This window comes from Sander lucioperca, chromosome 2 (assembly GCF_008315115.2).
Source record: "Sander lucioperca isolate FBNREF2018 chromosome 2, SLUC_FBN_1.2, whole genome shotgun sequence".
NCBI lineage: Eukaryota > Metazoa > Chordata > Actinopteri > Perciformes > Percidae > Sander > Sander lucioperca.
This window is the reverse complement of record NC_050174.1, coordinates 29,834,532-29,860,197: the sequence shown is the minus strand read 5'-3', so window position 1 is coordinate 29,860,197 and position 25,666 is coordinate 29,834,532. Positions and strand designations below refer to the sequence as shown.

Here is a 25,666-nt window from a genome sequence, read left to right as displayed (position 1 = left end):
TTGTAGTTTGTAGTCAGATTTCAGTTTGTAGTTTGTTAGTAGTTTGTAGTCAGATTTCAGTCTGTCAACCCCAGCATCACTTTGGTGCAGCCGTAATGTTTCTGAGTTATCTGATGACATGACATCATCGTGTGATGACATCATCATGTGATGACATCGTTCAGTGAAATCAAACAGGAGTCGAGTTCATCACATCAGTTTATTGGAGGAAGAGGAAATGTTTTAACCCATCAACAAATCAGCAAACTTTCATTTCCTCCAAAGTTTTCAGTCTGTTCTCCAAACGTTCCGTTGCGTTCTCCAAACGTTCCGTTGCGTTCTCCAAACGTTCCGAAAATGTTTCGCTGTGAAGTTTTATAAAAAGTAATAAAATAGTGCACCTTTTTTTAAACTTTGTTTTTCGTATTTATCTACATATAAACAGCCAACCAATCAGCTTTTACTTTGAAATGAACAAGTTCAGATATGGAAACACTGAAGAAAAAAAAAACAAGTTTACAAATTTACAGACAGTCCAGATTCCTTAAAAAACGGCAGGAAGAGAAACTGAACGGACCAATCAGAGAACGATAAATAAGACTGAGTGCGAGAACTCAAACGGATCCTCGTTAGAATAATGTTGAAGCTGTTCGTCAGCAGTTCATGTTTCCTGTTTATATTTCTTAAATAGCAGAAACGAGTCGCGAGAGAAAATGAAAAGCAGAAGTGGACTTCAGACAGCAGCTCGGGTTTCTGAACACGGATTCAACGACATGGGAGAAAAACTTCATGTTTGTTTTTAAAACAAAGTTCAGTCTGAAGAAGAAAGACCGAGACATGGAGTCAACGGAGCGATGCAGGCCAGAGATTAAAGGAACACCTCGTCCCGTTTGTCCTCAAACTCCCACAGAGTCAGAATGGTGTTCAGGTTCTGTCTGGGGTTTATAACACCACCCTGAAGCTACAGACAGCGTGGTGTGTTCAGGTTCTGGTCGGGGGTAGGAACAGTTTGTCCCATTTCTCAGGTGTTCATTAGAAACATATTCTAACCCTAACCCCCAGAGAAACTTCTTAAAGATGCAGATGTGATGTTCAGGAACAGTTTGTTTCAAACTTATTCTCACAGAAACACAGAATAAACACTGCAGACTGTCAGCGTGGTGTGTTCAGGTTCTGTCCGGGGTTTAAAATACCACCCTGAAGATGCAGGCTGTCAACGTGGTGCGTTTAGGTTCTGTCCGGGGTTTATAACACCACCCTGAAGATGCAGACTGTTAGCGTGGTGCGTTCAGGTTCTGTCCGGGGTTTATAACACCACCCTGAAGATGCAGGCTGTCAGCGTGGTGTGTTCAGGTTCACTGAGGATTTGTGGCTGCATCTGACGCCTCGATGCCCAGCAGCGCCTGCACCGCCTCCAGCGGGACGCCCTCGGGGGTCTGGATGTGCATGGTGGTCCCGTCCGGCCCGTTGACGATCACGATCCGGTCCAGACCGGGCTCGGCCATCTGCACCGTCAGCCCCTCCGTCTGGATGTAGATCTCCTGGCCCTCCTGCAGCGACACAGACGAGTCCTTCTGCTGCTGAGGGGGAGCCAGAGTCTGGGCGGGGAGGGGGCCGGGCTCAGGGGTCTGGGTGAAGCCGGGCTCTGGGACTAGGCCAGGCTCGGGGGTCTGCGAGTCTGCGGGGTTTCCAGATTTTTCTGGAGCCTCGGGACTTGAACCCAGAGCTTTCTCCAGCTCCTTCATCTGGGCCGAGATGTCTCCGGAGCTAAGGACCCGGTCCTGGCTCGCAGTCACAGGATCCACCTCCATGGGCGTGCCAGGGGGCGGGGCCTGAGTGGGGGCGGAGCCAGAGACGCTGAGGGAGCAGAGAAACACTTTATCAGACCGGGGAACCAGGGGAAGATTGTGGAGAAGCTCAACTAATTAAAAAATTATGATTTGATTAAAAGAATATCAGCTTTAACATCTGAATATGGTAGGGGGGGTCTCATATGGTAGTGGGTGGTGGTCTCATATGGTAGGGGGTGTTCTCATATGGTAGTGGGTGGTGGTCTCATATGGTGGGGGGTCTCATATGGTAGGGGGGGTCTCATATGGTAGTGGGTGGTGGTCTCATATGGTGGGGGGGTCTCATATGGTAGGGGGTGGTCTCATATGGTAGGGATGTGATCTCATGTGGTAGGGGTGTGTAGGGGTGGTCTCATATGGTAGGGGTGTGGTCTCATGTGGTAGGGCGTGGTCTCATATGGTAGGGCGGTGGTCTCATGTGGTAGGGGGGGTCTCATATGGTAGGGGGGGTGGTCTCACATGGTAGGGGTGTGATCTCATGTGGTAGGGGTGTGTAGGGGTGGTCTCATATGGTAGGGATGTGATCTCATGTGGTAGGGGTGTGGTCTGGTCTCATATGGTAGGGATGTGATCTCATGTGGTAGGGGTGTGTAGGGGTGGTCTCATATGGTAGGGGGTGGTCTCATATGGTAGGGATGTGATCTCATGTGGTAGGGATGTGTAGGGGTGGTCTCATATGGTAGAGCGGTGGTCTCATGTGGTAGGGGTGTGGTCTCATGTGGTAGGGGTGTGTAGGGGTGGTCTCATATGGTAGGGGGTGGTCTCATATGGTAGGGGTGTGGTCTCATGTGGTAGGGCGTGGTCTCATATGGTAGGGCGGTGGTCTCATGTGGTAGGGGGGGTCTCATATGGTAGGGGTGTGATCTCATGTGGTAGGGGTGGTCTCATATGGTAGGGGTGTGGTCTGGTCTCATATGGTAGGGGTGTGATCTCATGTGGTAGTGGTGCTCTCATATGGTAGGGGTGTGGTCTGGTCTCATATGGTAGGGTGGTCTCATATGGTAGGGGGTGGTCTCATATGGTAGGGGGGTCTCCTCATGGCAGGGGTGTGATCTCATATGGTAGGTGGGTGGTCTCACATGGTAGGGGTGGTCTCACATGGTAGGGGTGTGGTCTCATATGGTAGGGGTGTGGTCTCATATGGTAGGGGTGTTATCTCATGTGGTAGGGGTGTGGTCTCACATGGTAGGGGTGTGGTCTCATATGGTAGGGGTGTGGTCTCATATGGTAGGGGTGTGGTCTGGTCTCATACGGTAGGGGTGTGATCTCATATGGTAGGTGGGTGTTCTCATATGTTAGGGGTGTGGTCTCATATGGTAGGGGTGTGGTCTCACATGGTATGGGTGGTCTCATATGGTAGGGGTGTGATATCATGTGGTAGGGGTGTGGTCTCAAATGGTAGGGGGGGACCAGCTCACCTGGAGGCAGCAGCGGTGCTCGGCTGTTTGGATCCGGCTGCAATCAGCAGAGGAGTAACGGAGACCGAGCAGGGCTTCATAGGGGTCACCGTGGGGGTTACAGAGATCACAGCGGGGGTCACAGAGGTCACAGCGGGGGTCACAGAGGTCACAGCGGGGGTCAGTGTGGTCCGGCCTGGGAAAGAAACATGACGTGAATTCAGGTTAAATGTAGATCAACTTGTCTGGACGCAGCAGAAGTACGGAGGTAACGTTGGGGATTGTTTGGGATTCTTCTGATCCCGGTGCCTTAACCGATACTTTACGCAACATTAAAGAACGACTTTACAACAACTGGAGTTCCTCTTGGTGAATTTAAACCGTGATTAAGCTAGCTGCTAGCTATGGTAGGCTAACATTAGCTGCTGTGTAGTGTTAGCTAGCGTCTCGTACAAGTGCAGTAGGGTGTATTACTGGTGCAGTAGTGTGTACTACAGGTGCAGTAGGGTGTATTACTGGTGCAGTAAGGTGTATTGCTGGTGCAGTAGGGTGTATTGCTGGTGCAGTAGGGTGTACTACAGGTGCAGTAGGGTGTATTGCTGGTGCAGTAGTGTGTATTACTGGTGCAGTAGGGTGTATTGCTGGTGCAGTAGGGTGTACTACAGGTGCAGTAGGGTGTATTGCTGGTGCAGTAAGGTGTATTGCTGGTGCAGTAGGGTGTATTGCTGGTGCAGTAGGGTGTAATACTGGTGCAGTAGGGTGTATTGCTGGTGCAGTAAAGTGTATTGCTGGTGCAGTAGGGTGTATTACTGGTGCATTAGGGTGTATTGCTGGTGCAGTAGGGTGTACTACAGGTGTAGAAGTTGTACCTGTTTTGACCGTCTGGATCCCATTCTGGTGAATGGAAACACTGTTCTCCATCTTGAATCTCTTTGAAGGCGGCAGCATCTTGGAATTCTGGTAAACAGAGTTAGTGTTAGCCAGTTAGCATTAGCCAGGTAACCAGGAGATGGGTTGGCTTCGTAGTTTCTATCAAAGTACTACAGCTCCAGGTCTGGGAGGTTTGCATGTGCGACAGGAAGTAGATCTCTGCAGACAGCAGTGAGTTCAATCTCTCTAACGTTTTCAGTTGGAACTATTTCAGCTAGTGCAACCCTTAACATCCAACCTAACCGAAGAACATGTTCTAACTAGTCTACGTCTCACACAGCTGGTTTAACATACTGGAACCAGACCTGAATCTAAACCAGACCTGGATCCTTCTCTGAGAACCCAACAGTACTGATCCAGTTTACCTCCATGTATCGGACGTTCTTATTGGTCAGACTGGAGCTGGGAGACGCTCCAGGAACCACCTTCATCTTGTTCACCTCATCCAGGATCCCCAGACACCGGGCCACCTGCAACACACACACACTGCTTTATACACACTAACCCTGGAACACACACACACACACACACACACACACACACACACTGCTTTATACACACTAACCCTGGAACACACACACACACACACACTCTCTCTCTCTCTCGTACAGTAAGTAAGAGAGTTGTGTTCGAGACAGCGGCTTAAAGCTCGCTGAGCGTCTCACCTCGATGTTCCTGACCTCCAGCGGCATGGCCCCGCCCTGCGGGCTGATGATGTAATCCTGAGCCGCCTGTCTCACCTGCGCCTGCAGGGACTCAAACTCACGGTAAATGTCTGGAAACCGAGTCCGAGCCGGACCGCCCCCCTCCACCTGAAACAGCCAGAGGACACAAAATACTCTAAAATACTAAAATACTCTGTTCTCAGTAACACACTTACAGTAAATATACTTACTGTGTGTGTGTGTGTGTATGTGTGTGTACCTTAGCCAGCAGCAGCTCCCAGAGACTCAACACTTTGGTCAAACGAGGAAGAACGACATCCATCAGCTCCTCGTCTTCACACTGCTCCACCAGCTGCAAACACAACAACCTTTACTTTGAAAGTCTCAACTTCCTTCATAGCAACAGCATGTCTTTAGCTATAACCTTTACTTTGAAAGTCTCAACTTCCTTCCTCTTACCTCCTGCAGTCGGTCTCGTCTCCTCTCCGCCTGCTGCTCCAAGGTTACCGTGGTAACGGCAATCTTCCGAGGACGACCGCGGCGGCCCCGCCTACTAACGAGTCCCACCGTCACCTGAGGGAATTGACCAATCAGAAGAAGGGAGAAAACAGCAGCTGCAGGGTTATCTCAAGGTTCATCAAGTCAAATTTAAGATGTTTTAAGACCATCATGAATGACATGTAAGACCTCTATCATAATCTGGTGTCTAGTCCCCCTGTGGGGGACCCAGAGTAGGGTAGGACTGGTGTCTAGTCCCCCTGTGGAGGACCCAGAGTAGGGTAGGACTGGTGTCTAGTCCCCCTGTGGAGGACCCAGAGTAGGGTAGGACTGATGTCTAGTCCCCCTGTGGAGGACCCAGAGTAGGGTAGGACTGGTGTCTAGTCCCCCTGTGGAGGACCCAGAGTAGGGTAGGACTGATGTCTAATCCCCCTGTGGAGGACCCAGAGTAGGACTGGTGTCTAGTCCCCCTGTGGAGGACCCAGAGTAGGGTAGGACTGATGTCTAGTCCCCCTGTGGAGGACCCAGAGTAGGGTAGGACTGGTGTCTAGTCCCCCTGTGGAGGACCCAGAGTAGGACTGGTGTCTAGTCACCCGGTGGAGGACCCAGAGTAGGGTAGGACTGATGTCTAGTCCCCCTGTGGAGGACCCAGAGTAGGACTGGTGTCTAGTCACCGTGTGGAGGACCCAGAGTAGGGTAGGACTGGTGTCTAGTCACCCGGTGGCGGATCCAGAGTAGGACTGGTGTCTAGTCACCCTGTGGAGGACCCAGAGTAGGACTGGTGTCTAGTCCCCCTATGGAGGACCCAGAGTAGGGTTGGTGTCTAGTCCCCCTATGGAGGACCCAGAGTAGGGTTGGTGTCTAGTCCCCCTATGGAGGACCCAGAGTAGGGTAGGACTGGTGTCTATTCCCCCTGTGGAGGACCCAGAGTAGGACTGGTGTCTAGTCCCCCTATGGAGGACCCAGAGTAGGACTGGTGTCTAGTCCCCCTGTGGAGGACCCAGAGTAGGACTGGTGTCTAGTCCCCCTGTGGAGGACCCAGAGTAGGGTTGGGTATAGTTTACCAGTTTACAATTAAACTTATAAAATGGTGTTGGTGCCTTAACGGTGCCTGAATCAATACTTTAAAATAAAGAAGAGCATGGCTTATGTATGGCTAAGGCCATAATGTAATAACAATGACTTATAACAAAACTTATTTTACTAGTCAATTGCAGCTATACGTCAAAAAGAAGAACCACTAGATGACAAATGGGTATTTTACAATAGCAATGAATGCACCACTAACTTACCAACTGTAACTGAACGTACCATTAAGTTATGTGTTGAGTCTTTAACTGCAGACTGTTGGAATCATTTACAGTAAAATACTGCCACACTTAAACATTACACCGTTTAGTTTCAGCATTTAACCATATTTAAGCAGCTACTGGCTAACGTTAGGCTAACGTTACCTGCTGCGAAGTGTAATGTTAACTAGCGTTGCATGCAGCAGTGCTTCTGTTGCCTCTGATGTCCGTTTTAGAGCACCAGAGAGCAGCGCAGGTATTTTTGTGGCACTGAAATCCACGTTGCTATTCGGCCCGGTAGATACCTATCGGCACCTCTGTCGTGTCGGCTCTGATCCAAAAGCAACACGGAGGTCGTTTACGGGAGTTGGGGAGCTGCTGTGCGGGTCTCACCTAGGCAGTGTGGAGGTAGCCGATCGATAAGTGGCTGGCCATCACCATATCGATCTCGCCACTACTGCGAAACTACAACGCCACAGAATAAAAAAACATTCTTAGCGCTGCGAGAGCCTTCAATGAGCATTACACGGACGTAGGAAAACTAAGACCTGTTTAAAATTACTTTAAGACCTACACACAATATTTCAGCAAATTTAGGACTTTTTAAGGCCCTGCTGGGCTGGGCACTCTTCCTCTTTCTTCCTTTCTTCCTCTCAAAACCTCTAAAGTGATTATAGATGAAGTACATTCTTCTTCTGTGGTGTAATGGCGGTGTTAACTTACCTTAGGGGGCGGAGCCAGAACGCGGCCCCGGCCCCGGCCACGCCCCCTTCCTCTGCCTCGACCTCGGGGCCGGCCGGGGCCGCGGTGATGGAGGCCCCGCAGTCCTGCAGCAGCCGCTGGACCCCCGTCCACCTGGAGACAGACAGGCAGACAGACAGGTTAGAGACAGACAGGGTACAGACAGACAGGGTAGAGACAGGTTAGAGACAGACAGGTTAGAGACAGACAGGTTAGAGACAGACAGGAAGTCAGACAGACAGGTTAGAGACAGACAGGAAGTCAGACAGGTTAATTAGTGACCAGACAGACTAACCCTAACTGTGATGTCTACTGCATATATATGTGTATGTATGTATGTATGTATGTACAGTATGTACAGTATGTATGTATGTATGTACAGTATGTATGTATGTATGTACAGTATGTATGTATGTACAGTATGTATGTATGTATGTATGTACAGTATGTGTGTATGTATGTACAGTATGTATGTATGTATGTACAGTATGTATGTATGTATGTACAGTATGTATGTATGTACAGTATGTATGTATGTATGTACAGTATGTATGTATGTATGTACAGTATGTACAGTATGCTATTTGGGTGAGCAGTGATTTAACAGGAAGGGCTGATGGGTTAGTTCTTTGTTGAAATGTTTGCTGACCAAACGCCATCTTTGGACAGTGATTATAACCTGGGTAAGATGCATCAGCCGTGATTATAACCTGGGTAAGATGCATCAGCCGTGATTATAACCTGGGTAAGATGCATCAGCTGTGTTTGATTTTAAGATTTAGTTTCTTTTGTTTAGTCTGACAACAAATCGCTTTCACATTGGTTTCTTACTCTGTTTGTTGCCATGGCAGCAGGTTTGTCCTCCTCTCTGACGCCTCCTGTGGTGGTCTCCTGTGATTGGCTGTCTCGGAGGGGGCGTGGCGTGTTGCTGGGCAGACCGGGCTCTCTTTCTGTGGTGGTCTCCTGTGATTGGCTGTCTCTGAGGGGGCGTGGCGTGTTGCCGGGCGGATCAGGCTCTCCGTGAGTCGGGTTCAGTTTGTAATGGCGGTTCAGGCCTCCGGCGCCGATGTAGGCCTTGTCGCAGGTCTGGCAGCGGTGCGAGCGCGACTTGTGGCTGTACGTCAGCGAGGGGGAGGAGCCGGAGGCGGAGCCATCCTTCCTCGCGCCCTCCTCGTCCTCCACGCTCATGTCGGAATAGTCGTCGGAGTCGGACTGGTGGCTGTCCGCCAGGTCCTCCGTCTTGATGAACTTGTAGTCTTTGGCTTTGTACTTCGGGGGGCGGGACACACGCCCAGACCGGGTCTGCACCTTCAGCGCCTTCTTCTCTCGCTTCTTCAACTTCTTCTCCTTTGTGGGCGGAGCCACGCTGGGCGGGACCACGGGAGGAGGGGCCACGGGGGCCGGCCGGGCCGTAGCAGGTTTGGCGGTCTGTGCCGGGGTCGCCGTGACGACTGCAGGAGGTTTAATGGGACTCTTACTGGGGGCTGGCGCCGTGCCGTTAGCGGGGGGTTTGGTTAGCGGGACGCTAACAGCCTTAGCAGCGGCGGTGGGCGGGGTCTGGACTCTGGTGGGGGACGCCGTGGGTTTCTGAGCCAGGCTGGAGGCGGGGCCTGCTGATGTCGTCTGACCGGTGAGCTTGTGGACCAATGGGAGCAGAGATCCAACGACGGGGGCGGAGCTCTGCAGCAGCAGCTGGATGGGGGCGTCGCCCGCGCTCTGCTGCAGGAAAAACTGCTGACCCTGCTGACCAACCACAGGCTGGATGTGGATGATCTGAGCACTGCCATTGGCCGAAAGCTTCACCTGCGGATGACTGACAGCAACACTCTTCTGCGGGGCAGCGGAGAGAGACTTCACTTCCTGTTTGGGGGGAACCTGGATCTGGATCCTGACAGGCTCCGACTGAAAGGACAAAAAACCAGAAACCAGTTGTAACCAGTTAAAACCAGTAAACCAGAACCAAGCTGTAATGTAACCCTACAGGACTAATGTTCAGCAGCAGTTAGAGTCACTAAAAGTTCTGTTGTTGCTGCTGACAGACTCAGATTATTATTCTAAGAGTCTGACAACATTATGGGATGGATCCCTACAGAGATAGACCTTTTAGTTAAAGAGTAAGATCCTTTTAGTTCAACATGAAACACCCCCGAAATCCCCCATCACCAAACTACACCAGACTCCATGTAAATAATCAGGACTTATAGAGCCAGCATATTTCCATATATAGCATATAGTTTTATTTAGTTTCTGTCCACTTTGAATGAAGTGTGTTTTACGATGATAAAAGTACTGATTATTTACATGGAGTCTGGTGAGTTCGGCGTTAGAGATTTCAGGGCTTTTTCAGGTTAGACACGCTGAATCCACTACAGTCCAGTATCACCAAACTGATCTTAAACCAGGCTCCACATCTGACTCACCTTCTTCTGGACCACCTGGACCAAGCCTCCCGTCTGCAGAGCAACCTGCTGGGCGACGCTCTTCAGCTGCTGGGAAGCGTTGTTCTGGGTGGGGGTTTTTAAGACCTGGACCTGGACCGGCTGCTTCAGGGTCTGCTGGGGGACCTGGACCGGCTGCTTCAGGGTCTGCTGGGAGCAATGGTTGCATGGAATTCATTAGAGTTTTTTTTTATTTTATTAAGTGATAAAATATTCAGATTCCATACGGCCCTGCATTAAGTCGGTGCTGACAGCTAACTAGAGATTTGAACATATTACTGAAGTCTAAGTTTTCAACCAAGCCGTCCCTCTGTACCTGTAGCTTAAAAACGTCATTAAAAAATAATTCCCAGTGGCTTAGTCCAGTCTGGGGGAATTTAGGGGTGCCCCCCAGACTACTAAACACTAGGGGAAGCCCGCTATTTAAGTAGGTTGGACACTTTTATTCGCCACTTGTATTTAGATTTGTACATTCGTTCCTGAGTATATTAATAGCTGTTCTTGTATTCTATCCTCTTTATTATGTCTTGTTTATTCTGACATGTGCTGCTGTAGCACTGACACTTCCTAACCTCACGCCTGCCCACACACAGACACACACACACACACACACACACAGACACACACACCCTTCATCTTCATCATCATCATTAAGGAAGGTCTCTCTAATAAGGGCCTTGCTCAAGGGCACCTCAGTGGTGGTAATGAGGGAGGGGCTCTTTCACTTTCCAGATTTATCCGGTCGGTGTGGGGATTGAACCGACAACCTCCCGGTTTGGCCTGGTTCAGTACCTTGGCTGGGATAGCCTGGTTTGGCCCGGTTCAGTACCTTGGCTAGGATAGCCTGGTTTGGAATGGTTCACACACACACACACACACACACACAGACACACACACACACACACACACACACAGAGAGACACACACACACACACACACACACAGACACACACACACACACACACACACACACACAGAGAGACACACACACACACACACACACACACACACACACACACACACACACACACACACACACACAACCATCCTGGACTATACATCGGCCCACTGCACATACTATATATTCTCTGCACTCAACCCCTTCAGCCTCCTTTTCTTATACTAAACAGCTATTTTGTATATATTTGTTTCTGTATTTACTGATTATTCTTATTAATGTTTAATTTGTTTGTATGCATGCACCAATCACCACGTAGGGCAATAAAGTCCTTTCTGATTCTGAACAAAGAAACAAACCTGCTGCTTCAGGGTCTGCTGCTGGGGGACCGGGGTCTGTTTGGGGACCTGCACGTGGACCTGAGTCTGCTGCTGGGGGACCGGGGTCTGTTTGGGGACCTGCACGTGGACCTGGGTCTGCTGCTGGGACTTGGTGACCTGGTTGATGACCTGCTGCAGCTGGGTCGGGTCCAGGGCCGTGTTCTGGACCGGGATGGTTCTGATGAGCTGGCTCTGCTGCAGCAGCTGCGCGGCCTCGGTGTCGGATACCTGGACGATCTGCTGGCGGGTGAGCTGCTCCAGCAGAGCCTGCTGCTCCTCGGCCGTCAACCCGGAGCCCTCCACCAGGCTGCCGTCCGGCTGCACGTACAGGATGGTGGTGTTCCCCAGGTCCGTGCCCAGGCTGGAGAACTCTGGGCCCAGCAGGAGGGTCTGTTCCCCCGGGCAGCTCAACGACAGGGACCCGGCCGGGGAACTCTGCAACACGGCCGCTGCCGGGGAACTCTCCCCGGGCTGGGGGCGCTGCTCTACGGCTGCTGCCGGGGAACTCTCCCCGGGCTGGGGGCGCTGCTCTATGGCCGCTGCCGGGGAACTCTCCCCGGGTTTGGGGCTCTGCTCTAAGGCTGCTGCCGGGGAACTCTCCCCGGGCTGGGGGCTCTGCTTTACGGCCGCTGCCGGGAAACTCTCCCCGGGTTTGGGGCTCTGCTCTAAGGCTGCTGCCGGGGAACTCTCCCCGGGCTGGGGGCTCTGCAACACGGACCCGGCCGGGGAACTCTCCCCGGGCTGGGGGCTCTGCTCTGCGGCCGCTGGAGTTAAACTCTCCCTGGCATGAGTGCTCCGCACGGCGGCCGTTGGCTGTGAACTCTCCCCGGGTCTCGGGATCTGATCCCGGGGCCCGGGCGGGGAACTCTCCCCGGGTCTCGGGCTTGGATCCCCGGGCGGCTCCGCGGCTGTTATTGTTCTGGTCGAACCGCCGTCATCCTCGTTGTCCGCCATTTTGGCTGTGAGGCTAACAGTTAGCTTAGCTCAGACTGGGGGCCAGTCCGCGGATCAAACCAACCTGATCGTAGATATATCACCGATATAAACTGTGTTATAAAATGTGTGTGTGCTGGTGAATAAAACGCTCCGCCGGGGTGAAGGACGACATTAACGGTGACAAGAGGAGCAGATGACGGTTATGTCTCCGGTTAGCTAGCTAGCTTAGCCGTCATCAGCAGCGGGAGCGCGCACTTCCCGAACTGGATTTCGGACCGGACTCTCCGAACAGTTTCATGTTAATGTTTATTATTTTATAAATATACATTCTATTAAATGGAAATACCCGGGCTGCCAATTTATATAAAATAAAATTCACATTTAGATTAAAAAAATATATATTTCAAAATAAAATATCAAACAGAAATGAGTTTTTTTTGTGTGACAGTAAAATACGTTAGTGTTCCACTAATGTAACATTAATGTTATTATTATTTAATGTGTAACGTTTAACATCGTGTTCATCGTCAGTTTATCATTGAAACCACAGACTGTATATATTAGGGTTACAGTCTATGGTTGAAACCCCAAAATATGAAGCATGTTTATGGAATCCAGTTTCCGGGTCTTCCAACCAGCAGTTACGGAGTTTCCGCTTCCTTCCGTCATTCATAAATGTATTTATTAAATAATGGAGATAAGGTAGACATACCGTAATTAACTAACAGATAATATGAACTACAGAAGGTTTAGTGGGTCATCTGTATAAATGATTAAACACAGAAACATTAAAGATAAATTAAAAGGTGTTATTGCGGTTCCGGTCCGCAGGGGGCGCAGTTTGTTGACAGCAGCTGTCTATGTATCAGAGCTGTCAGACACACAGGGCGATGTCACCTCTCAGCTGCTTATATCTTTATATAAATATATAATATCCTGCTGTGATTAGAATTAAAACATCTGGAACAACACCTGAGTAAGTGGCTCGCGCGTTTCCTCCTGATGCTAACGTTAGCCTGCCTGCTATCAGAGCCCGTTAGCTGGGTTCATGTGATGCTAGCTGGCCCGGGCTGTGTTTTAAGAAGCTAGCTTTAACTCACTGAACAGCAGCAGTTTGTTTGACATTATGTTGTTTTCGGGATGTTTGCTGTCAGCTGTCAGCCTTCAGAACAGCCTGCTGAGCTAACATTAACCCGACGATGCTGTCTGTCTAGAGACAGCGCCACACCAAACTCCGTTACACAAATGACACATTTAACATTGTTCTCAGGTTGGGCCAAAATAAATTAACGGAAAGCTCGGTGTAATATGCCTTACATTTCCATAAGTTGTTGTGTTTACTTCGGTAAATGTCTACTCCACCAAACGGCGTTTAAATGATGTTAAATCTCCGCTGTTTACGTTTGTTCACGCTGTTTGTCGCCGCCCTACATGCAGGATAAACTGCAGATAAATCATAAAAGCTTAACTTTTATATTGTTGTTGTTATTGTTTAAAGTTGTAACCTTAAATAAGTCACAACGACTTTAAATGTCTTTTTTAACAGTATTGTAAGTTGTCAGATACAGAGCAAGGGATCCGTAAATTGCTGTTCTTTGTAACGGGGTTTGGCACACACATCTCCAGCTGATGAGGAAGCAGAACCTTCATGGCGTTCGTCCCACCAAACTTAATAAAGCTTATGTCAATTGAACTATCAATTAATTTGAACTAAAATACGTTTCGCAAAACAGGAAGTAAGACCTCTAACAATGAGGCAAAGAGTGTCTCTTTAATTCGGCGTCTGTCTGGTTCACTGTTTACGTTTGTTCATATTTATATGTATATAATTCTCTACCCTGTGATTCTCTTAACGCACTTCTCCTCAGGTTAATCTTACGTGTTTTTAAATGGCGGTTTTGAATTAACTTCCAGGACCGACTGAGTCCAGAAACATGGCGGCGCCGCCGTCTGTCCTGAGAGAGTTCTGCCCGCTCTACTACCTGCTGAACGCCATCCCTGCCAAGGTACTGAACCGTTCCAAACCGGGCCAAACCAGGCTATCCCAGCCAAGGTACTGAACCGTTCCAAACCGGGCCAAACCAGGCTATCCTAGCCAAGGTACTGAACCATTCCAAACCAGGCTATCCTAGCCAAGGTACTGAACCAGGCCAAACCAGGCTATCCCAGCCAAGGTACTGAACCAGGCCAAACCGGGAGGTCGTAGGTTCAATCCCCACACCGACCGGATAAATCTGGAAAGTGAAAGAGCCCCTCCCTCATTACCACCACTGAGGTGCCCTTGAGCAAGGCCCTTATTAGAGAGACCTTCCTTAATGATGATGATGATGAAGATGAAGGGTGTGTGTGTGTGTGTGTGTGTGTGTGCAGTGTGTCCCTCTGTGATAATGATGAAGGTCTCCCTGCAGGTGCAGCGGGGGTTCCGGTCCGTGTTGGTGTACCTGACCGCCGTGGACAGCAGCGGGGACTTCCTGGCCGTGGGCAGCAGCACCGGCATGCTCTACCTGTACTGCCGCCGCCGAGCTCACCTGAACAAGTACAGCCTGGAGGTCAGACAGCTGCTTCTTCTGTCCTCAGCTAAATGGTCTCTTTATATTGAAATATTCAACTGTTGTTTAAATTTGGGAAAATATTCAAACTGTAACGAGCTGTTTGAGCTTCAGTGTTTAAAGTAGTTTGGCTTGTTGTCCAGCAGAGGGCGCTGCGCTCCTAACATTCACTATCATATACATATATACATACATATACACATATATACATATATACATATATATATATAGATACAGTGCCTTACGAAAGTATTCGGCCCCCTTGAACTTTTCGACCTTTTGCCACATTTCAGGCTTCAAACATAAAGATATAAAAATGTAATTTTTTGTGAAGAATCAACAACAAGTGGGACACAATCATGAAGTGGAACGAAATTTATTGGATATTTCAAACTTTTCTAACAAATAAAAAACTGAAAAATTGGGCGTGCAAAATTATTCAGCCCCTTTAAGTTAATACTTTGTAGCGCCACCTTTTGCTGTGATTACAGCTGTAAGTCTCTTGGGGTATGTCTCTATCAGTTTTACACATCGAGAGACTGAAATTTTTGCCCATTCCTCCTTGCAAAACAGCTGGAGCTCAGTGAGGTTGGATGGAGAGCGTTTGTGAACAGCAGTTTTCAGTTCTTTCCACAGATTCTCGATTGGATTCAGGTCTGGACTTTGACTTGGCCATTCTAACACCTGGATATGTTTATTTATGAACCATTCCATTGTAGATTTTGCTTTATGTTTTGGATCATTGTCTTGTTGGAAGACAAGTCTCCGTCCCAGTCTCAGGTCTTTTGCAGACTCCATCAGGTTTTCTTCCAGAATGGTCCTGTATTTGGCTCCATCCATCTTCCCATCCATTCTAACCATCTTCCCTGTCCCTGCTGAAGAAAAGCAGGCCCAAACCATGATGCTGCCACCACCATGTTTGACAGTGGGGATGGTGTGTTCAGGGTGATGAGCTGTGTTGCTTTTACGCCAAACATAATTCAATTCAATTCAATTTTATTTATAGTATCAAATCATAACAAGAGATATCTCGAGACACTTTACAGATAGAGTAGGTCTAGACCAAACTCTGTACTTTACGAAGCCCCAACTATTACAGTGGTTGCCTCAAGAGCAAGCATTAGCAGTAGCTATTGCGACAGTGGCAAGGAAAAACTCCCTTTTTTTGTTAGGAAGAAACCTCGGACAGACCCAGACTCTTGGTAGGCGGTGTCTGACGGCACCAGTTGGGGGAGTGGTGAATGGTGGCAATAATAGTCATAATAAAGATAGTGAAGCAGTGATCACAATGGTAGTCATAGTAGTTCATGTCATAGTAGGGCACAGCAGGGCGTTACGGGGTGTAGTGTGGCACAGCAGCCTGGGTGGACGCGGTTGGACGCAGCAGGACGCAGTCGGACACTGCGGGGAAACGCAGAGCGTAGCAGGGTGTAGTAAGTCCATAGCGTCAGCTGCACCCAGGACCCCGGTGTAGGTGCCACCCAATTCCAAGGCGATGTTCTGGGTGAAGAAGAAGCAAAGGGACTCCGGGGAGAAAACTCCCCAGAGCTAGGTTAGTAACAGGCATTTCTGGGACTAAGATGCACACAAAAGGAGACAAGTGAAAAGAGAGAAGAGGGAGCGGCTCATTGTGTCCTTGGAAGGAGCTTCCCACAGCAGTCTAGAGTTATAATAGCATAACTAAGAGAGGCAGGCTAAAGAGAGGGGCCCTGGACCGGGCTCGTACTCTCCCCTGCCGGAACGGGCTTGTACTTCCTGCCTCCCTCTACTCTACTCTACTATGCTGCAACTCCTCACTCCCTAACTATAAGCTTTATCAAAGATGATGGTTTTCAGTTTATTCTTAAATGTGGCGACGGTGTCAGCCCCCCGAACCCAAGTTGGGAGCTGGTTCCACAGGAGAGGAGCCTGGTAGCTGAAGGCTCTGGCTCCGATTCTACTTTTAGAGACTCTAGGAACCACAAGTAGCTCTGAGTTCTGGGAGCGCAGTGCTCTAGTGGGACAATAAGGTACTAAAAGCTCTTCTATGTATGATGGTGCTTGACCATTTAGTGCTTTGTAGGTCAGGAGAAGGATTTTAAATTCAATCCTGGATTTTACAGGAAGCCAATGCAGAGAAGCTAATACAGGAGAAATGTGATCTCTTTTGTTAGTTCTTGTCAGAACACGTGCTGCAGCATTCTGGATCAGCTGGAGGGTCTTGAGGGACTTATTTGAGCAGCCTGATAGTAAAGAATTACAGTAGTCCAGCCGGGAAGTTACGAATGCATGGACTAGTTTTTCAGCATCGTTTTGAGACAGGATGTTCCTGATTTTGGCAATGTTACGAAGATGGAAAAAGGCTGTTCTTGAGGTTTGTTTTAAGTGGGCGTTAAAGGATAGATCCTGGTCAAAAATGACTCCTAGATTTCTGACAGTAGTGCTGGAGGCCAGGGCAATACCATCTAGGGTAGCTATATATTTAGATAATGAAGTTCGGTGGTGCTTGGGTCCCAGCACAATAACTTCCGTTTTGTTTGAGTTCAACATCAGAAAATTGTGGGTCATCCAGGATTTTATATCTTTAATGCACGCTTGAAGTTTAGCTAACTGACCGCTTTCGTCTGGCTTGATTGACAGATATAATTGGGTGTCGTCTGCGTAACAGTGAAAGTTAATTGAGTGTTTCCTAATAATATTGCCTAGAGGAAGCATATATAAAGAGAATAGAATTGGTCCAAGCACTGAGCCTTGAGGAACGCCATGGCTAACTTTAGCGTATTTGGATGGTTTATCGTTAATATTAACAAATTGGGATCGCTCAGAAAAATAGGACTTAAACCAGCTTAGTGCGATTCCTTTAATGCCAACTAAATGTTCCAGTCTCTGTAAGAGGATGGTATGGTCAATAGTGTCGAATGCAGCACTAAGATCTAATAAGACAAGTACGGAGACAAGTCCTTTGTCAGCAGCAGTTAGAAGGTCGTTAGTGATTTTCACCAGTGCCGTCTCTGTGCTATGATGCATTCTAAATCCTGACTGAAAGTCTTCAAATAGACTATTTCTATGCAGAAAGTCACACAATTGATTAGCGACTACCTTCTCAAGGATTTTGGAGAGAAACGGGAGGTTAGATATAGGTCTATAGTTGGCTAAGACCTCAGGGTCGAGGGTGGGTTTTTTCAGAATAGGTTTTATCACAGCTACTTTAAAAGACTGCGGTACGTGACCCGTTAATAAGGACATATTGATCGTATCTAGTAATGTGGTATTGACCACGGGTAGTGCTTCTTTAAGTAGCTTCGTTGGAATGGGGTCTAAGAGACAGGTAGTTGGCTTAGCTGAAGAGACCCTTAACATTAATTGTTGGAGGTCTAAAGGATAAAAGCCGTCTAAATAAGTATCAGGTCTTATCGTTCTCTCTAGCCCTCCTGCGCCCAATGGTGAGTCGTTGGAAGCTGTGGGCAGAAGGTGATGAATTTTTTCTCTAATTGTTATAATTTTATCATTAAAAAAGGTCATGAAGTCATCACTGCTCAGAGCTATAGGAATAGATGGCTCAATAGAGCTGTGACTATCTGTCAGCCTGGCTACAGTGCTGAAAAGAAACCTTGGGTTGTTCTTATTTTCTTCTATTAGTGTTGAGTAATAGTCTGATCTGGCATTTCTGAGGGCCCTCCTATAATTTTTTAGACTATCTTGCCAATCCACACGAGATTCTTCCAGTTTGGTGGAACGCCATTTACTTTCAAGTTTTCGTGAGATTTGTTTTAATTTGCGAGTTTGGGAGTTATACCAAGGTGCTAGTTTCCTTTCCTTCATCATCTTCTTTTTGAGAGGAGCAACCGAGTCTAAAGTAGTCCGTAGGCAGGCCGTAGCAGCGTCTACAAAGTTATCAAGTTGGGAGGGACTAGAGTTAACATAACAGTCCTCTGTTATATTAAGGCATGACATTGAGTTAAGTGCTGTTGGAATAGCTTCCTTAAATTTAGCTATAGCACTGTCAGATAAGCATCTAGTGTAGAAACTTTTATTTAATTTCGTATAGTCTGGTAGTAGGAATTCGAAAGTTATTAAAAAATGGTCTGATAATAAAGGATTCTGCGGAAATACTATTAAATCGTCAATTTTGATGCCATATTCTAGCACAAGGTCGAGGGTGTGGTTAAAACAGTGCGTGGCCTTATGCACCCTCTGACTGAAACCAATAGAATCTAGCAGTGAATTGAAAGCAGTACTAAGGCTATTGCTCTCAATGTCCACATGGATATTAAAATCACCTACAATAAGTACTTTGTCTGATTGAAGGACTACGCATGATAAAAACTCTGAGAATTCAGATAAAAACTCAGAATATGGACCTGGTGCTCGGTAAACAACAACGAATATAATTGGCTGTACTGTTTTCCATGTTGGGTGTTGAAGATTAAGAACAAGGCTTTCAAACGAGTTATAATTTAGTTTAGGTTTAGGATTAATTAACAGGCTCGAGTCAAATATGGCTGCAACTCCCCCTCCTCGGCCTGAGCCTCGTGGAATTTGGGTATTATTATGACTGGGAGGAGTGGCTTCGTTTAAACTAACATATTCGTCATGGCCCAGCCAGGTTTCGGTGAGGCAGAATAAATCAATGTGGTTATCTGATATCAATTCGTTTACCAATAATGCTTTCGATGACAGAGATCTAATATTTAATAGTCCACATTTGATTTTCCTATTCTGTTCTATCGTTGCAGTGGTTGTTTTAATTCCAATTAGGTTGTTTAGTATAGCACCTCTTTTGTTAGCGTTTGGTTTAAACGGTCTCAGTCGGGGGACAGACACGGTGGTTATGGGATTATGAATGGGTGATTGCTCTGAAGGGAGCACAGAGGGGCGTGTAGCGCTGTATCTCTGATTATTGACTTTGGGAGAGTGTGTCTGGTCAGTGTGCTTGTGGGAGTGTTTACGGGATGTAAACAGTCAATCAGAGGTCTGGGTATGCAGGGCGTGGTGCAAATTTCCACGTAGCATCTGGCTTCCGCGTGTATTGGGATGAATCCCATCCCTGCTGAACAGGGAGCCACGTTCCCAAAACAGATTGAAGTTGTCAATAAAACCTATCCTGTGAATACTGCATGTGAGCTGGAGCCAGGTGTTAAGGGAGAGTAGTCTGCTAAAGAGGCCTGATCCGCGACCTAGAGATGGAAGTGGGCCCGAAATAAAAACCGACTTCCCAGTGCTTTTTAAAGCCTCAATGAGAGTGGTAAAGTCTCGCCTTGTGCGCTCACACTCCTGAATCCGAGTGGATATGTCGTTATGTCCACAATGGACCACGATGCGTTTGATAGAGGTCGGAAATGAGGGTCATCAGGTCCATAACTTTAGCCAGGATGTCTGCAACTTTGGCTCCGGGAAAACAGTGTGTGACAGCATTATGAAACCGTAGGTCTCTAGTGATGGAGTCCCCAATAATTACTGTGGTTAGGGGGAAGAGCGGACGAGGAGTGGGGGGGTGTGGGTAGCCGGTGACGGGAGCAAAACAGTCAGTGTCGGTTTCAGATGGGCAGGGAAAAGAAGAGGAAGAATGCTTACCGTTCGGTTGTGGAGATTGTTTTTGAGGAACGTTGTCATTTGGCCGATCCAGGCAGTGTAGGCCACCGGACCGTCTGACTACCGCATCCCTCAGAAGCTTTCGCCGCGCGGTAGCAATCGTCTTCCGTGACGACGGCTGGCCAGTCTGCTTTGAAGCGGGGCGAGCCCGGTGAGCCGCACTGGCCACCACCGGCTCCGACTCCGACAAAGCATTGAAGCGGTTGGAGAGGCTGAGGGCAGGAGGCGATGGAGCCCTACCCGAGGCTCTCTTTTGGCCGCAAACCACCTCAGTCCAGGGTGGCTTGATAACCGGTGTCGAGCAGGACGATGGGCGTGGGCAGGCAGCTGGGTCCCATGGCGCGGTATCCTGGAAGGCCGCCGAGAGAGATGAGATCCGGAGCGACTGATTATGAGCCACGTCCAAGCAGGCGGTTAACAAAGCATCTTTGGTTTTTAAGTCCTCGGAAAGCCGACGAACATCTTCCCTGAGGTCAGCAATTTCTTTGTTTGTATTATTGAACAACGAGGAAATCCTGAGGGGGAGTGGGGACTCGCCAGGTGTAGAGGTTGCCATGAAGCTAGCGTTAGTTTAGCCGGTAGGCCTAGTCTTGATAAATTAGCGTGAGGCTAATACTTACTTACACGTAAAAATGTATCTTTGGTTTTAAAAACACTGTATTAGTATAATAAAAACTAGGCGATAGAGCCGACTGTTAGGTAGGAGGTTGAAGGCAGCTGCCGGCTGCCTCGTCCCCGCCGACTGCTGTCGCTTGTGGATGACGTTCGCTTGTGGATGACGTGCAGCAGCTCGTCTCGTCTCTCCATAATGTTTTGCATTGTTGCCAAAAAGTTAGATTTTGGTTTCATCTGACCAGAGCACCTTCTTCCACATGTTTGCTGTGTCTCCCAGGTGGCTTGTGGCAAACTTTAAACTACACTTTTTTATGGATATCTTTAAGAAATGGCTTTCTTCTTGCCACTCTTCCATAAAGGCCAGATTTGTGCAGTATACGACTGATTGTTGTCCTATGGACAGAGTCTCCCACCTCAGCTGTAGATCTCTGCAGTTCATCCAGAGTGATCATGGGCCTCTTGGCTGCATCTCTGATCAGTCTTCTCCTTGTATGAGCTGAAAGTTTAGAGGGACGGCCGGGTCTTCGGAGATTTGCAGTGGTCTGATACTCCTTCCATTTCAATATTATCGCTTGCACAGTGCTCCTTGGGATGTTTAAAGCTTGGGAAATCTTTTTGTATCCAAATCCGGCTTTAAACTTCTCCACAACAGTATCTCGGACCTGCCTGGTGTGTTCCTTGTTCTTCATGATGCTCTCTGCGCTTTAAACGGACCTCTGAGACTATCACAGAGCAGGTGCATTTATACAGAGACTTGATTACACACAGGTGGATTCTATTTATCATCATTAGTCATTTAGGTCAACATTGGATCATTCAGAGATCCTCACTGAACTTCTGGAGAGTGTTTGCTGCACTGAAAGTAAAGGGGCTGAATAATTTTGCACGCCCAATTTTTCAGTTTTTTATTTGTTAAAAAAGTGAAATATCCAATAAATTTCGTTCCACTTCATGATTGTGTCCCACTTGTTGTTGATTCTTCACAAAAAATTACATTTTTATATCTTTATGTTTGAAGCCTGAAATGTGGCAAAAGGTCGAAAAGTTAAAGGGGGTCGAATACTTTCGCAAGGCACTGTAGATAGATATATATATATATATATATATATATATATATATATATATATATATATATATATATATATATATAGATAGATAGATAGATAGATCCTTTTAATAACCCTTTGCAGGGAATTACAGTGTCACAGCAGCTTCAAGACAGACATAACACCACACATTTACTCAAATATATCCATACCAATAAGTTAAAAAAATATAAATGAAGAAAAGTTATTTTTGTGCATTGTAGAGTCGTATAGCAGCTGGTATGAAGGACTTCCTATACCGCTCCGACTTGCACGTTGGTGCCATCAGTCTTTGACTGAAGGTGCTGCTGTTTATCACCTTCAGGAGGTGGAATGGGTGTGCAGGGATGGTCAGTATTGATCCTAGTTTATTTAATGTTCTGGCCCCTGCCACCTGCTGGACCGTCTCTAGTTCAGCCCCGACCGAGCCGGCCTTCTTGATGAGCTTGTCCACTCTGTTTCTATCTGCTGTGCGGACGCCGTCTCTCCAACTGGCCACAGCAAAAAACAGAGCACTGGCCACCACTGTGTGATATACACTGCAGAGCAAAGGTTGGCAGATATTAAATGACCGTAGCCTCCTTAAAAACTAGAGTCGGCTTTGCCCCTTACGGTACACCGCCTCCATATGGCTCTTCCAGTCCAGCTTGCTGTTAAGCTGCACACAGAGGTACCTGTGGTTGGCCACCAACTCCACCTCAGTGCCCCTGATGGTGATTGGTGTTGGTTGGATCTTCCTCCTCCCCCTCCTGAAGTCCACAACCATCTCCTTGGTTTTTGTGGTATTGAGATGGAGGTGATTGTCTGCACTCCATTGCACAAAGTTGTTGAGTGTTCCTCTGTACTCCTCCTCATCGTCTGCTCTGATAAGGCCGACAACTGTGGTGTCATCTGAGAATTTCTGCAAGAAGCATCTGCCGGTCGGTGTCCGCTGTGTAGATGGTAAACAGGAACGGAGCCAGCACAGTTCCTTGTGGCGCCCCTGTGCTGCCTAGAATAGTGCTTGAGACACTGTTCTGCATGCGTACATACTGTGGTCTGATAGATATCCCAAACACCACAGGACCAATGATGGATCCACCTTCATCTTTCCCATCTTCTCCCCTAACAGTCGAGGCTGAATGGTATTAAAGGCTCTTGAGAAGTCAGAAAATGTAATCCACACAGATGCATCAGGGGTGTCCAGGTGTGTATATGCCCTCTGCAGCATATACATGAGGGCATCATCAACACTGATGTTGGGCTGATATGAAAACTGTAGAGGGTCCATTTCATTTGACACACTAGTCCTGATGTAGGAAAGGACAAGTCTCAAACGTCTTCATGACGTGAGGTGAGCGCTACCGGTCTGTAGTCATTGTGGTGGGTGGGATGATTTTTCTTTGGGACAGGGACCAGGCAAGATGTTTTCCACAGCCTTGGGACCTTCTGTAAATGTAGGCTCAGGTTGAACAGGTGTGTTAAAATACCACATAGCTCTGCGGAGCAGGGCTTCAGTAGCCTTGGACTGATGTCATCAGGCCCCACTGCTTTCCTTGGCTTCAGTCCGCCCAGCATCCTCTTGACCTGAGCTGGATGAAGAATCATAGGCGGGGCTGCTGGTGGGGTAGGAGGTGGGAAAAGGGAACTACGAGCAGATGATATCAAAGGTGTGTTGGAGAGAGAGGGAGGAGATGGAGCGGAAGCAGCAATGGTCAGCAGACCAGGTGGAGGATGCTGGAGTGATGTTGTGCAGCCAAATCTGTTCAGATCATCAGCCAGACTCTGTTCGCCATCAGGCAGCGTACCGCCCTTCTGCTTCATGCCTGTGATCATCCCAGCTCATACCTGCCTCACTCCATCTTGCTGCAGCTGCTGTTCTACTTTTAACCCATACACTTCTTTTCCCTCCTTAATCTTCCCTTTCAGTACCTTTGAAGTTCTTTGATTTTATTCCTGTCTCCTTCTCTTCTCGTTTAGCAAGGCCTTCAAGCTGCTGGTAATCCATGGTTTGTTGTTAGGGAAGCAACGAATTGCAACAGATGGTATGATGTCATCATAGCAGAAATTGATGTAATGGGTTATGCATTCTGTTAGGCCGTCAATATCGTCCCCGTACTCCTCACAGAACACATCCCAATCTGTAGTCTCAAAACAGTACTTCAGGGCTTCATCAGCTTCAGGATCCCAGCATGTTGATGTTGTGATGGTGACAGGCAGCCTCTTGACAGCTGGGGTGGAGGAGGGAGAGAGGTGTAGCAGGTCCTGGTCTGAGCGCCCAAGAGGGGGCAGTGCAGTACATTTGGATGCATTTTTCACACTGGCGTACAAGAGATCCAGCGTTTTATCACCCCTGGTTGTGCACTCAACAAACTGTTTAAAAGTGGGCAAAGTCTTAGAGAGACTGACATAGATGAAACCTCCAGACATATAAATGAACGCGTCTGGGTACTTGTCCTGAAGTCTCGCGATAGTGGTGTGTACCACGTCACAAGCGGCTTCCGCCTTGGTAGATAGAGGAATGTAAACAACAATGGCTACCACCACGGTGAACTCCCTGGGTAGGTAATATGGTCTAAAGGTGCTGACACACCAACCCGATTATCGGCTGTCTGGCGAGGTCGGTGACTCGAGTCTGGTCGGTGTGTTCGTGCCGTCGTCCGTTGGAGGAGCCGTCGGCCTTCATTTTGGCTGACCTGACATGTTCAGTCGGAGACAGGGCAGTCAGAGACAGGGCAGTCAGAGACAGGGCAGTCGGAGACAGGCCAGTCGGAGACAGGACAGTCGGGACTCACCCGGAAATGAGGAGCGGATGAGTCTCTCAAAATCTGAGTAAAATCTGTTAAACTGACCTTTGTTGATCTGAAATGAAGACAGATTCAGCAGCTGCACGGCCTATTTCTCTCTTCAAATGTTTTCAGAAACACGTTTCGGTGAACTATTTTAGTCCAATATGAGATCATATTCTGAACGAGACGCCATGACAGTCTGGCTGTGAATTTCTGGGGAAACCAGACTCACGTGACGCGTTCGTCCAATCAGCTGCCGGTTTTCATTTTCTGCTAAATAATCAAACTGTTAATGGAAACAATACAGAGCAGCGCCACCTGCTGCTATGGAGACGTATTACGTTTCGTGCACGTGCAGAGCGTACGCTCAAGTCGGCGTCTCCTCAGTGTGTTTTGAGGCATTTTTTTTTGGACCTCGGGGACTGATCAGTCCGACTGGCTTTACTGCCGACGGCCGGCCGTCTGGTCGGCGTGTAACAGCTCTTAAACTAACCGCTAAAAGTTCAATGTGCTGGTTGCATACCTGTTCTTTAGTAGTAGCATGCTTAGGGTTACACCACTTGTTGACGAGCAGTATAAGCCCCCCTCCTTTCTGCTTACAGCTCGCTGCGGGGTCCCTGTCGGCTCGTATCGTGAAGCCGGTGAAACTGATCAGAGAGTCGGGCGTGTTGTTTGTCAGCCACGTCTCTGTCAGGCATAGGCTGCTCTCCCGGTACTCGTTCTGGGTCCTGACACGGCTTTCTAGCTCCTCTAGTTTGTTTGTTAAGCAGCGAACGTTTCCCATGGTTATCGATGGTAGAGCTGGTTTAAAAGACTCTATCCATGTTCTCGCCCCCTTCCTCTTGTTTCTCTTCACCCCGGCACGCCTTCCCCGATGCCTCCTCCGTTAAAGTTCCTTCGGTATGTCATGTTGAATCCCGAATATTGAGCCATGTACCAGGTCCAACAGTTCCTGGCAGTTGGATGTCCAGGCAGTTTGCTCCGTCTGTCTTGCAGATATCAGGCACATATTGATGATTAGTGAAGATAAAGTCTTGATGGTCGGTGTTACAAAAATCTAAAAACACGCTATGGTTG

General features: G+C 48.1%; 2 protein-coding genes across 8 annotated transcripts in view; one reads left to right on the top strand and one right to left on the bottom strand.

The window, feature by feature from the left end:
• Positions 1-182: 182 nt before the first annotated feature.
• On the bottom strand, positions 183-12,279 carry znf839 (zinc finger protein 839). 3 transcript variants are annotated; one of them, XM_035995997.1, is made up of 14 exons: positions 11,959-12,277; positions 11,156-11,913; positions 11,045-11,104; positions 9,770-9,937; positions 8,181-9,251; positions 7,332-7,463; positions 5,281-5,394; positions 5,081-5,173; positions 4,822-4,968; positions 4,522-4,626; positions 4,096-4,183; positions 3,248-3,422; positions 1,121-1,836; positions 183-940 (listed from the first exon to the last, which is right to left on the bottom strand). In XM_035995997.1, the coding sequence occupies exons 1-13, from the start codon at positions 12,017-12,019 to the stop codon at positions 1,335-1,337; spliced, it is 3,474 nt and encodes a 1,157-aa protein (XP_035851890.1). In that variant the 5' UTR covers positions 12,020-12,277; the 3' UTR covers positions 183-940; positions 1,121-1,334. The 3 variants fall into 3 exon arrangements, with proteins under 3 accessions (XP_035851890.1, XP_035851893.1, XP_035851896.1); XM_035996000.1 differs by having other exon boundaries at positions 9,770-9,934; XM_035996003.1 differs by lacking the exons at positions 183-940; positions 1,121-1,836; positions 3,248-3,422 and adding an exon at positions 3,436-3,546 and having other exon boundaries at positions 11,959-12,279.
• A 470-nt stretch (positions 12,280-12,749) lies between these two features.
• tecpr2 (tectonin beta-propeller repeat containing 2) overlaps positions 12,750-25,666 on the top strand; it is a 40,679-nt gene continuing 27,762 nt past the window's right edge. Inside the window, exons 1-3 of one of the 5 annotated variants that reach the window (XM_035995985.1) lie at positions 12,750-12,977; positions 13,916-14,007; positions 14,410-14,550. In XM_035995985.1, coding sequence (XP_035851878.1) covers positions 13,936-14,007; positions 14,410-14,550 — 213 coding nt within the window. In that variant the 5' untranslated portion in view covers positions 12,750-12,977; positions 13,916-13,935. The remainder of the gene's footprint in view (positions 12,978-13,915; positions 14,008-14,409; positions 14,551-25,666) is intronic. The other 4 variants (XM_035995988.1, XM_035995982.1, XM_035995979.1 and 1 more) reach the window with 4 other exon arrangements.